This window comes from Parasteatoda tepidariorum, chromosome 4, assembly GCF_043381705.1.
Source record: "Parasteatoda tepidariorum isolate YZ-2023 chromosome 4, CAS_Ptep_4.0, whole genome shotgun sequence".
NCBI classification, from domain to species: domain Eukaryota; kingdom Metazoa; phylum Arthropoda; class Arachnida; order Araneae; family Theridiidae; genus Parasteatoda; species Parasteatoda tepidariorum.
Window position 1 is genome coordinate 64,188,824 of NC_092207.1, and position 14,438 is coordinate 64,203,261.

The window sequence follows — 14,438 nt, forward strand, 5'->3', positions numbered from 1 at the left end:
TTCCTTGGTGCTTGATTTCCATTTTTTCCTTGGTGCTTGATTTCCATTTTTTCCTTGGTGCTTGATTTCCATTTTTTCCTTGGTGCTTGATTTCTATTTTTTCCTTGGAGCTTGATTTCCATTTTTTCCTTGCTCCTCGTTTTCCATCGTTTTTATGGTGCTCGCTTTCCATCGTTTCCTTGGTGCTTGTATTCCATTGTTTCATTGGTGCTCGTTAATCATCATTCCCCTGCTGTCCGTTTTCAATTGTTTCCTTTGTGCTTGTTTTCCATTGCTTCCTTGGTGCTTGTCTTCTTTTGTTTTCTTGGTGCTTGTTTTCTTTTGTTTCCTTGGTGCTTATTTGCTATAGTTTCCTTGGTGATTGTTTTCCATCGTTTCCTTGCTGTTTGTTTTCCATTGTTTCCGTCGTGCTCGTTTTAATTTGTTTTCGTGGTCCTTATTTATCATCGTTTTCTTGATTTGTTTTCCTTTATTTCATTTGAGCTCGTAATGGGTTTTCTATCTATTTCTTTGTGATATGTTTCAGACGTACCTCTTATTGATCGTTTCTTCCGTATTCTTATTGATCGTTTTCCATTGTTGTCTGGTGCTTGTCTTCCTTCATTTCCTTAATGCTCGTTTCCCATCGTTTCCTTGGTGCTTGATTTTAATCCCTGAGGATGATTCGAAGACATGCCATCACAATTTTGATCCTCTGCAGAGGGAATTTTTACCATAAAAAGGGATTAGCTACCATAAAAAGATCAGCAGATTTTTCGTTTCGATTTCGGAGGGTGGAAAATGAAGCCTGAAATTGAGAATATCTTACAAAATGCAGCAGAGTTGCACATGAGAGTACAAGGATCTCACTGAACCCAACTCAGTAGAAGCACATGCAGACTCGCATGCAATTCATCAAACATGTAAAATGATTGGCGCTTTCATACGCTACAGACCGACGGTTAGCCGAAATCGATTTTGTTTGAATGAATTGTAAAAACGTTGAATATAACAATGTGAAAATCACGCTTTTGCATAATATGTGGCGAATATCGACACGGTAAAGAAAAAAAATCTCATTTTCGAAAAGGTACTTTTTAAAAAACCCCAATAAAAAAAAGCACCTTTAAGCTCGTTTTAAAAACGCTACGCATCAGATTTATTACACCCCTCTGAGACAACAGAGATTAAGAATCAACATCATTTGCATTAATACCAAAACTAATTGATGTCATATTGCTACAAGAAAAATTAAAACTACAAAAAATATATATTGTAGATTCTCGAGTAAAAAAAGTTGCAATGTCTCTACTATTTTACAATGTTACAGTGAATTGCCGAATCATCCTTTCATTGGTGAATCAAATAATAAATGATAGCAAGATAAAATGTGAGTTTGAAAACATTTTATTTTGAAATGTTATCAGATACAAAAGTATATACAATACGTTCAAAATATTGCTCAGTCACAAAAAATACCGGAAAAAAAATAGTTTAGTGCACCTATAACACAGACCTACAATTGTTTTTTCTTTTTGGTGTTTGAAATTTTTAAAATAATTTAAATAAACTTAGATATGCTGTTTTGAAATATGAAAACCATTTTTCTTCATCTAATTTATTTTCAGAAAGGTAGCTTTTTGTTTGTTTCATATGTTACATTGGCTGTAAGCTGATTCCTTGGGAAATTATGCGGATTTCTAATGTGTTAATCTTTTACTCTTAGTTCAAATTTTAAGATTTAAATAAGCTAACATTTGAAATATACGATTCACACGGGTACTCAAAATAAAATATTGTTTTTTTAGTTGCTTCAGATTTTTTAACCGATTTTGATCATATTGAAGGATTTCTAAACGTCCAAAAGCACAAGAGTTAAACATTTAATTTTATCACGCTTTTTCTCAGTTTCTTTATGAGCAACATATACTTGTTTTAGAATTCAGACCTGTTGTAAGAGTGGTGCAAATAAGGCATTTGCTCTGAGTCAAGCATTTCTCAGACTCAAGAGGATTCTACACATGCGATAATATTCAACATGATCTGACAATGCATTTTGCCAAAAATGCTAGTTTTTTTGTTTTGTTTCTCAAGATAAAAAAACTTTTTTCTTAAAATTAAGTAATACAAAATTCTTTAGTGATTGTATTTGTTATTTTAGGACTTCCAGAGACAAGGTCAAAGAGCAGTATAATATGACAATATAAAGGATACAGCATAACAAGCGACTGAGGTATTAAGAATCAGTTATTAATTTATGCACTAAACAAGCACATTTTTAGAATGTGTAGATGTGAAAATTCACATATTCCATGAAAAAAAGAATCTTAACAAAGAGATGAAGGGAAAAAAAATGGTTCTCATATTTGCAGCCTCAATAAAATTAGAACCAGTGAGTGAGTTTTGTGAAAGGATGCCAGTGGAGCATACTCTTGTTGCATCAACTTTCAAATGTAAACAAATATTTGACTGCTGACTTTTTGAACAACCTAGTTCATAGTTCTTAACTCTTTAATCAATATTTCAAACAATTCTATTAGGAAAATAAACTTTAGTTGAATGGATTAAAATCTTAAAAAATATATTATTCGATTAATAATTTTCAGAAGCTTTTGGGAACAATTTGACTGAATCTGATTCAAACTTTCTGCATCAATCAGATTTTCACTTTCCCAAAGCATAGATGGAAAAAAAAATAGTTGGGGAAATTTCTGTACCTGGACCAGCGGCAAAATAACTGCCAAATTTTGGCACCTTCTGAGCAGTGGCCTGTGAGAAACTAAAAAAACACAGAAGGAGACTAACTCAAAAGGTATAACTCATAACCACTCTCAGATAAACTTCTACATACTATACATATTTTAAATTTTTGCCAGTTTGGCACCTTGGTGATTGTAGTTGGCATGAACAGGTACCATTGCAGAAGTATTCCCTAATAGTCTGAACAACTTTAAATAATAATTTGCACCATAAATAAAGTGTTGTGAAAATATTTAAAACAGTTTACTAAAAAAGAGAAAGATAGAATATGCCTACACTCCTGTTTAATGTTAAAACTAATTAAACATTCTTAACTTCCTATTAACAGCAACAGTTTACACAATTCAGAGTACATTCTATTAGCTCTTGGGTCACAAAACTCCACCAATTTAAAGGAATCTGACACCAAACTGAAAGTTGGTCTGTATGATGCAAACTAAATGACACTTACAAAATTTTTTTACAATGGAATGCATTTCATTTAACTTCACAAAATGTACAAAACAATTTTATAAAATTATTTCTTCATATAAATATGAAGAGTTACTGTAAGATAAACACTTATATGTTATTTAAAATTCATAAATGCATATAATTCTTTTTAAAATGTAATAGAAACTGGTATATACCGACCGAATAATAATTAATAAATACATGGCATCATTTAGTCTCAATTCAAACTATCAAAGTGCTTCTAAAAGATGTTAAAATATTTTATCATTCAAAAACGCAGCAATTTTTTCTGTTGTGTTTCAATATTTTAGCTTAAAAGCATAATAATATTCAATTTAGCAATAGTTATATTACATTAAAGATAGAAATGAAATTTTTTTTATTACAAATAAACACAAACATAATTAATACACAATTATTTACATCAGTTTTACAGACTAACTAAAAGGGCAATCAAGAAAATGTTCATTCATTTATAAAATCAGATACAACAATAATAATTAAAAAAAGATTTAATCACTGTTCATATATATTACAAAAAAAGAAAAATTCAAATTTAAAATGAAAACTCATTCTATCAATATTTTGGAACACAGGGATTACAAAAAATACTTTGGGGGCAAACAATGACACAATGATGAGTAACAATCTAGAAAAATATTTGTGCTGGATAACTAATGCATTTTACACTAACATGAAAATCTCACTAACATGTATCTAAACAAGATTTTGATTTCTTTAAAGGGCTGTCATGCTTCTGCAAATAACCCATTTTGATTTTTTCTTTTATCATATAAAAAACCAGCAAGAAGATGCACTTGCAAATCCCATAAAATTCAATAAATAAAATATTCTAGTTTGTTTTTAAATGTTATTATTTTATTTTAAATCCTAAAATTTTCATTTGTGATTAATAAAGCTTTTTTATGAGCCATATAAACACTAAGAGTCGTAATCTGAGCTGAATACATTTACTTAATAAATTTTTTACTTTGCAAGTACGTCCTTGCAAGTACGCATTTACAAAACTATTGTACATTACAGCTAAAACTTATCAAAAGTAAAAAAAAATAATAAAGCTTTATAATTTTATTTTAAACGTTATTATAAATAAAAAATTTGCATCAAAACTTGTTGGTTTAGACAGACTAAAAATTTTAAAATTTATTTTTGAAATTTACTTTTGATTCTTATTATATTTCTGATTTTTCTGAATTAAAAAAAAAACTTTAGATAATTTTCAAAATATTAAATATTAATGAATATTGTTCCCGGTTGCATCCTCTTAAGATAATTTCAACCCTTGCAGGTAAATATTTACTAAACTACAAATTATTAAAAAAATTGAACAGTATACATAAGAAAGATATCACATACTACCAATTTTTTTCCACAAATGAAGCTTAACTGGTTTTTTAGAAGAAATGTTAGTAAAAAAGTAAAAATTTTTTACAATTATGATTAACCACCATTTTTCATAGAGTAAGAAATTGGAGAATTTTTTTAAACTATCATTTTAATGCTTTTAGATCATTTTGTAATACTTTGGTGTACAAAAAAAAACTCCTGAATATATTTATTTCTTGCAGATAACACTCAACATGCAATGCAAAAAAGAATATAAAAAAGAACAAAAAAATCCTACTACATTTGAAAATCACGAGTGTAGCACAGAGCAAAACTGATATTTTATGAAAACTCCCAAATGAAAGACATTTTAGGGATAAAGACAAGCTATATCCCGTGCTGAAACATATTGATATTACATTATTTCCTTAGAATAAAAAATAGCACAAAAATAGTTCAGTGATTAGCTCATGAGATATGTATTTATATCAGAAAGACTCTTTCTAGTAAAAATGTACACTATGCTTTAGTTTTAGAGGCAAAAAAAAAGATATAATTTCGTTTGATAAGAAATATATTTAAAAAAAATCAATTTATTCAGGAGTACAGATATTAAATAAGAAGGTAATTTTTTGAACTTTTTTTTACCATTGTTGAAAAGAATATATTTAAAAATGCTCACATAATGCACCAGTAAGATTTAATTAAAAACAAGATTTAAAATCACAATTAGTAGAACTTTATTATTTACTATTTGTGATTATTGCATATAAATAAAATAATTCAAAATCTTTATTGAACTAGAAGGCTTTTTTACTGCACTTACTCACTGATATAAAAAAGATCTAAAAAGAATATCACCATTATTATGTTTAATAACAAAAGCCTTGAGTTCATTAGTATCTTTCATCAAAAAACTTATATTACCTCTTTACGAATCATAGTCATAACTGTTTTAAAATTCTTATTTTTTGAAAATGTCTTTGTTTATGCAAAAGTTTATGTGTATTAAATTTTCATAAGAAATAGTAAGCCATGGAAGACAGATTAAAGTGAGATAATAAAAGACTTATATGGATAGTAGGTTTTTCGATAAAGATTGTAAGAGTTTATTATTTTCAACAAAAAAAATTTTATTAGGTAATTTTTTTAAATTTAAAATTTTGTGACAAAATAGAAAAAAAAAACTTTTATATAAAACATTTAATAACATAAAAATATATCAATGCATTTTATAAAATTAAGAATATGAAATTGTGCAAGATATATGCATATCCCAATAATAATTTAGAAATTTAAACAATCAAGTGATTTAAAAAATTTAGTATTTGACACTTTCTTAAAATTTATTTTAGATAAAGCAGAAGTTATCTAGACGTCCACAAAAAATTTAACAAGAGCAATTGTAAACACTGTTAAAAAGTTTACCTTTCTGTATTTTTTAATTGAATTCCTAATTAATATGAGTATGAAACAGAAAATATTATTCAGACAGTCATTTTATGCTATTAGATAATATTTTAACAAGAAATGCAAATTAATGTAAATATAAATGAAACACTAAAATCCTAAAATTTAATGTTTTCCAGTTTAGTGTAGTTAAGAAACGTCTTTCACTTTAATTTCAATTAAATCTCTTCATAGATAACTTTTATAATAAAATATATTTCAAAATTAATCAGCCAGGAAAACGAAGCATCAACAAGAAAACTTCAAGATAGTATGCTGATATATATATATATGCAATTTTTAAACACCTTTTAAAGAATAAAAAGTAATTTATAACTATCCTCTCTCCAATGAATGTTTTTATTAATGATATTAAAAAAATATTTAAAATTTTTTTTTTAAAAAGTAAACAATGATTTTTAAGGTTTTAAAAATAGACGAAAAAATTCAACTGTTTAAGACTGTACACACCCTATGCAGACATTCTTAGACCAATAGTAATTTGTGAAGCACTTATCAAAATAATAATGCTCTTTCTAAAATTTAGAGTGGAATTTTTTCTGGTTTTTGAGCTACATTTAAAAATTAATTAATATGAAATGGAAAATTTATGCTATAAATATAAAATTATAAGCATTTCAAAGTCAGTAATGGAGTAAAATAATTAAAATTTTCTATTACTGAAGGATACTTGAGTATATGATTACAGAAACTAAACACCTTTTCTTAAAAGAAACGTGAAATTTCAATATAATAAAAACAATAAAATTTAAGTTCTTAAAATTTTTCCTTCCTTCTCTTAATTTTTTTTAAAAAAAGAATCATATTAAATGCAGTGATTATGGAACTTTTACAAATTCTGAGTTTGTATGAATTTAACAATATCTATGGCCATAAAAGTAAATATTTAAAACAAATATTGTCACCCTAATTTTTAGAATATCTAAGAATTTTACATTTATGAATAACAATAAACAAGTCTTTTTAAATCGATAAAAAAAGAACACAATTTAGATAGAATAAAACATTTCTAATAAACCGTAACACAATCATGAACACATCACTAACGGTACATTTCCATCACTAAACATTAAAACCCGTTTGAGTTCAAGTCATTACTTACAATAGAAATTTTCTTCATTATTTGAGTTTCCATATAGAACTCCATATGATCATCCTCATATTCCACTAAAAGTATTGACAAAGTTTGCATAATATCCCTTCTTGTACACAAAGAGAGTTACCCATAGTTTTAAGATAGTTTCCCAATACTGTTTTAAGTAGTTTCTGAAAGGAAGTCATAAATGCAAAAACATAAGTTTCCTTAAAATAAATGCATGATTAATTCAGTCTTCTCAGATAGTATGTTTTATCATTATTACTTGAGATCACCTCCACTAAAAAATAAATATTGAATAATTAGTACCCAAAGTAATATAAAATATAAAGAACACACAGAAAAAAAATATAAAACGCAGACAATTTGAATGGCTTTTCAGAGCTGGATATTATCTGTAAAAATATTAACCCCCTTCTTGTTTTTAAGTTAAATTAAACCAACAACGATTAATGAAAACTTTTTCTGTTTGTCTGGAATATTGAAGAGGCTTTTAAAGAATTTTAATTACTGAGGATACTTATACACACCATCCTTTCACTAACAACATCCTAAATACCATCAAAATATCCAATTTAAAGTTCATTTTTAAAATTAATAATTTATTCATTTTTAAAATTAATAATTTATTCATTTTTAAAATTAAAATTTATTATTTTTAATATTTCATTATTTAGAGACTCTCTAAAGAAAAGTTTGAAAAAGTGAGGGAAAAAAACCTTTTTTGAAAACATAATTATTTATCATTTTTATTGCACGAAATCCTCCCCCCTAATAAAAATTAAATGATATCTTCTTCATAGAACAATTTTGCATTTAAAGTTATTTAAACAGGAAATGGTGATTTAAATCTTATTAGAAAGAAATCTATTTTATGGGGGAAAAGTTATCACTTTTAGTTGAATAAAACTCACGCAGCATTAATTATTTATTGTATTACTTAAATATATAACTTTTAATGTATGTCACCATACTAACTAGTGACTAACTATATAAAATTATCTCCTACTGGAAGAGTAAATTTATCATTTTGTAAAGTAGTTGCAAACTTCATGCCAAATTAAAAAACAGATTAAGCATAAAAAATTACAGTTAGGAAGCAAACGATAAACTACACTGTACAATGAAGTGGAATGTCTTTCTTGTTCTTTAGATGAAACTGTGTGGTACTGCATAAACAAAAGGTGCTTGATTCATATATCAGAAACAAAATAGCCCATCAAGTACTGTTTTTGAAGGAGAAAATCACCACATTTCTAAGGAATTTTTGGATACTTTGCTTTCTAAAGTATCTGGAGCCTCCGAACTTTGGGAAGGTAGATAAGATTTTTGACAGCAAATATGTTATAAAAAATTGCCAAAATGATCTTTGTTGGTTCATAATATACTTTTAGGTACTGATTAAATTTTTAAAAATAAAACTATCTTGTTTCATTGCTTGCGAGGGGAATTTTTTTATTTTTACTCATAGCTGAAATTACATTAATATTTTAACTAAAAAATTTAATACTCTCCTCAAAAACAAAATGTGTTTTCTAAATGTTTAAAGATACTTTACATGACTTTAGTAATTTTTATCTCAGCCTGACACTACATAGTATTATCGCTTTTCATACTATTCAAAAACCAGTCAAAATTTTACAAAAGTTTAAACTACAAATGAAATCATAAAAGGATTTTTAAAAATGAATGACATTTTAGCAGTTTTACAAACTTTAATGCAACTAATCAGCCCAAATCAATAGCTCGTTTTTAGAAGAAAAAAAAGTCTTCATATAGTTTTATTCCTATATTTTTAAATCACCACACATGGCTTGTTTTAAAAAGTTATATTCATAACAAAATGCACTATCAAAATTTTAAGGTGCTTTTCAATCAACCTGCAAAGCAAAATTGCTGCAATAGACACATCAGAATCTCATTATGAAAATTGTGACAAGAAAAAAAAAATGTTTTCAATATCTCCTATTATTAAAATGGCATGAACTTTTTAGCTTCAACTATCAAGATACGATATTAAAACAATTATTTATATATTAAATAATTAACAAACCTTATGTTCAACTTGAAGAGTCTTCACTACGATCTAGTTGGAAAGTAAGAGCTCTGCTTTGATCACTTGGTCCTGCTATGGAATTAAGTTGTTGAAAAGAGTTCAACTCAGGCTGCAAATAAAACAATGTAAGAAATATTATTTTGGGCCAATTTTTTTTATTTTATTATTTAAAATATGAATGAAAAAATTTTACTATAGTCCTGGTATTGAATTAAGTAGTTGAAATAAGTTTAACTGAGACTGCAAATTAAACAATGCAACAAATATTATTTTGTGTCAAATTTCTAAATTCTGTGGTTCTAAAGCGTGATAAGGGTTTTCCATTTCTTAAACATACATAAAGCAGGGCATGTTACGTAATAGAACTGGTTGAACTTTTTCCCTTGCATTGGAGATCTCCTTTCTCATAAGAAAACGTAAACAGTTAAGCTTCAACCATCAAAAGACTCACCCTGTCTCATTACATATTACACCTCTTTTAAACAAAAATTTTTGATCAAGAATATATAAAATTTAACACTGATTCAGGAGATTACAACTCAACTCTTCTTGATTTTCTTCTTCATGTTTTAACTAAAAATGAATCACAGCAATATAGGGTCTCATACAAAATACACATAATGAATTAAAATTTCTTTTTAATGTCAATTAAATATTCAACATATAAATTTTACTCCAGCTCTTTGAACAGTGTTATCGCTTATACAAGATTAGAATATTTTTTTAAAACTCTTTGTATTAGACTTTGTTTTTTAAACTAGTTTGGCAAAGAGCCTTTTAAAGAAAAGTACTACAAAAATTCGCTTTATATTTAAACTTAAAAATTATGACAAGCCTTAAAAATACATTTTTATAAATTAAGTTTTAAAATATCCATTTTGTAATAAAATGTTATGTATCTTCTTTGGATGACTTTTTCTTGTTAATTTTAAGATACAGTACAATGTACCGAGTCCCATATTCGGACATCCCTTAACTGGAAATGTCTATTTTCCGGACACTTTTCTACAATCAAAATAAATCTTTTTTGCTTTTCTTAAAAAAAAAATGTTTGTTATTTTTTTGTGTTTGCGATTGTTAAAAAGTTATAAAATTATTTTTTCCTTTGTTCTTGCTGCTTTCTGATACTGCAATAGTTGTTCTGCTTCTATAAGCATATACTAAAAGAGTTGCTGAAAAGAAAAGAGCAGTTGAAGGAAAATGTTTTAGTTAGAATAATAAACTATGAATATTAATAGTGTTTGAAAAGAGCATCAGCAGGCAAACTTATTTTTCTTTTAAATAAGAAATGCTTATTTTATTAACAAAACCTACCAAATTCTGACTTAACTGCTTAACCTACCAAATTCTGTCACTCGCTTTATGTTACTATTTTTTTTTTATTAAATCAGAATGATTTACTTTTGGAATTAGAGCCATTTTTTTGTTACTTTTATCTGATTATCTGCTACAGCTAATTCTTCATATTAAGGAGGAAAAAAAGAAGAGAAAAAAGGTGTCTTTATTCATAACAGCGACAGCTCAAATTATCTTCTACTTTTACTTATTTTTTTTAAATTATAAGAACACATTGTAGGATGAAATTTAAATTAACCATTTTTAAAGTTTTATTAAAAATGCATGTTATGATGCTTGTTTACCTTAAAGACCTATTACCAGAAAAAATGTATTCAGAAGTTTCAGGGATTTTGGAAACAGGACTTTCCATATATCTTGCTGGTTACATACTTTCTATTTATATGTAAAATAAGTTGAAAACCAAAGGAAATATGTTTCATAATTGAAATAAGCCAACAAATGTGAATATTTCCCAAAAGAATTTATTTGAAAGGTGTCCAACAATTTATAAACACATTTGCTCATTGCAATTTATTATAAAATTTTATACTTTTCAACATTAGAAAAAAAATATTGCACTTTTTCAACTAAAAAATTAGAGAAGAGTAAAATTACATTCCATAATTCTGTAATGAAACTCATTATAAAACGATAAAAAGGTATTTTAAACTCACTTGATGTGGATTTTGTAACTCAATATGTACAAGTAAACAAGCTAACTCTAGTTCTTCACTGAATTCATTTTTCAGAGGTATAGATCGATAGCCTGAAACAAATTATACAATAGTAATCAGGGATGGGAAGATAAGAGTCAAAGAAATTTTTCCAGAAGTTGGATTTGGTATCAAAATTGCTCCGACTGTAGTTAGCTATTAGTCATTAAATAAATGCAAATTATGGTGACATATAGACAAAAATATTAATCAAATGAATATAGTGACAACAACATTATGACTTATCACATACTTATGACTTTCACAACATGACTTATCACATACATAGTAAAAAAGCAACAATTTCTTAAGTATTTTAACTCTTTACACCGATTATCTTCCTTTAAAATTTGCCTCTAAAGTCATTATTATGGCATACAATGTAAATATTAGTTTAAAAATTTACCAGATATGGCATTATAATAACATAATTTTTTTTATAATGTACAATTTTAGATGCAGTTTACAAATAGATATTTTTCATAATATTGTTTGCAACTACTTATTTTATTCATCTTACTTAACTACTATTATTATCCTACTTATTTATTTTACTCATACATTTAAATACTTATATTATTATTTTATTTATCTATTTTTATGTGTTCTAAAATTTTAGTCTTCGAACGTAGTTAATAACTTTTATTTTGCTGAGTGAGTATTAAAATAGATATAAGATTACTTTATAGACATGACAATAATAATTTCAGAACTTAAGAAAACATTTACAATATACTCAATGGCTATTATGAAGATATTGGTCTTCTGATTCAATGAAAAAAAATGTTATTATCTTTAAGAAAATCAGTCATAAATATTGATAATGAATTGTGATTGTAATTTTTATGATAAGAGCAATAAAAAGCTTTATATATATATATATATATTAATGATTTTCAGGAACTTATAAATATATTTTTTTAAACCCATATCTGAGAATAACTTTTTAATGATTTATCAGTCATTTCTCTGTAATGCAATTATCAATTTTTATTTTACTCAATTTTTAATGGAAAGCAGTAACAATTAAAATTATTAATTATACATTAGTCATGTTTTTATTTTTATTTTACTTTTATAAAACTCACACTAGAATTTTAAAGAAGTATTATTAATTTTCTTCCTGAAAATGTTCTCTTTTTTTCTAGATAAAACCTACTAATCTCTTGCCATCATGCAAAAAGCCCCGTAAATATCTTGATATTTTGCTAATTTAGGGATAGCAAGAAATTTGTTTCCATTAGATTACACAGAATGAAATATAATTCGAAATAATATTGATTAATTTTAATAGATACTAAAGGGTTTACCAAAACCCATAATTGTTCTAAAATAATTTTAATTCCATTTCTATTTCATACATCAAAATTTAAAATTAAATAATAAATCAATCATTTTTTATTATATTAATACAAGCTTGATTCCACAGATTCAGTTTCTGTTTCTAATGGGATAAAATTTAAACCTATTCATTTTGTTTGGTTACTAGAACAACTCGCAAACTCCTTTTTTAATTCAGTATTAAATTTTTATTAATAATAATAGCTCATGAATATTTATTTTAGCAAAAAGATTATTTAATAATAGTGTAAATTTAATTCATAACATTAATTTAAATAATTATTTGGTATTCATTATTTTTATTGTCTACTTTGACTATACTCAAGTTTACTCAAAATTGATTACAGTTAATGTAGAAAATTTTATGCACAAAATTTATGTGCGTAAAATAGTAAACAGTTTCACATAGAGATACTGAGAATATTGTTAAGAAGGAATGGTATATAAATATTACAAGTGAATACCTTTAAAGGATAACTAAATTATTTACAAGTAAATAGGACAAGAATTTTGTATGGTGATGACAATCAGAATTAGGCAAATTAAAGATCATGTGATTTTTTTTGTTTAATGAGAGTGCAAAAATCATTAAAAGATTTTGATGTATAGTAAAAAACAATAAAATATTTCAGCTCTGAGATGAAAACATAAAAATTTACCAGATCTGAGGCATGTAACAGGATAACAGGCTTGTGCTAGAAAATTAGGATCCCCAAACATATCTTCATACTGGACTGTAAATTTAATTAAAGCTAGTTCAGGGCTATAAATAGACCATGAGAATGTCTCTTTCCAGACTGGATTCAAACCATTGTCCTCTAAAGGTTCACAAATAAAATAGAGTTAAATGATTTAATAAAAAAAGAAGATATTTTAAAAATAAATCAAATATAAGTCACAGCAGTTACTTCTTATCTATAATGAAACCCATATAAGAGGACCGCTTATGGGACTAACTTTTGATGGTCCACTTGGACAATTGGTCAAATTATAAAGGGGAATTTAATTGATTTTACCAGTTTTCTACTTGCTCCTAAAGATCAACATAGGGAAGTGGTCAATTTTCAGAGGTGGTCAAGTTAATACAGATTTCACTGCTATGGTCACTGGAAAAGATTTTACCACATGGAAGAAAAATTATTATTAAGGAAGGAAATTTTTTTAAAAACTAAAGCCTTTTTTAAATAAATTACCAGAAAAGTACAATTAACCAGACAAATCGATCTTAAATATGAATACTTGAATACTGGTGAGCCATGGTAATTGAAACCTCATTAAATTTTAAAATTAAAAAACAAACAGGAAATATACATTAAAACTTAAATATTGCTACCATATAAAAAGTTTTTATCAACAACTATGGAAATTGGCAGCTACGTAAACAAGATATATATTTTCGAATTTTCATTAGAAGTAATAAATGCATCTTCAATAATTATCCAATTTATTCACAAAATAAAATAGAAATTCTGCACATAAACAAGATAATGAAAAAATGGTAAGTTGTTTATTAAAATGCTTGCTTAGAATTAAAAAGTAGTGAACAATCGATGAAAACAAGTTCTATAAAAATAAATGTGAGCTATTATATTAAACATTGACTAAAAAATTTCCAACTTAACTTTTTAATTTAATTTTATTTTATAATCATCATTGAACAGCCAACCTGATTTTGAGTTTAAGAGTACCAATGTTCAACTCCTTTATAATTTTTAAAACAATCCAGAAGACAAAGGAACTCCTATATCAAGTATTGGGAGAAAATTTGCCTTAGCAGAAGACTTTTTGTAGAAACAGACCCTAGCATGTACGTTGCATGGAGAGGAAAATCATGAAAACCTCCCAAGTTTAGCCTGACGGCAAGGGAACTCTAACCCATGATTCA

General features: G+C 26.4%; 1 protein-coding gene across 5 annotated transcripts in view; it reads right to left on the bottom strand.

Moving 5' to 3' along the window:
- Positions 1-5,506: 5,506 nt before the first annotated feature.
- The window catches only part of LOC107452539 (small wing phospholipase C gamma 1), a 64,553-nt gene continuing 55,621 nt past the window's right edge, over positions 5,507-14,438 (bottom strand). For 4 of the 5 annotated variants that reach the window (XM_071179950.1, XM_016069029.4, XM_071179949.1 and 1 more), the window contains exons 29-32: positions 13,213-13,371; positions 11,174-11,265; positions 9,159-9,270; positions 5,507-7,385 (exon numbers count right to left, since the gene is read on the bottom strand). In XM_071179950.1, the coding sequence (XP_071036051.1) occupies positions 9,166-9,270; positions 11,174-11,265; positions 13,213-13,371 (356 nt within the window). In that variant the 3' untranslated portion in view covers positions 5,507-7,385; positions 9,159-9,165. The remainder of the gene's footprint in view (positions 7,386-9,158; positions 9,271-11,173; positions 11,266-13,212; positions 13,372-14,438) is intronic. The other variant, XM_071179947.1, reaches the window with a different exon arrangement.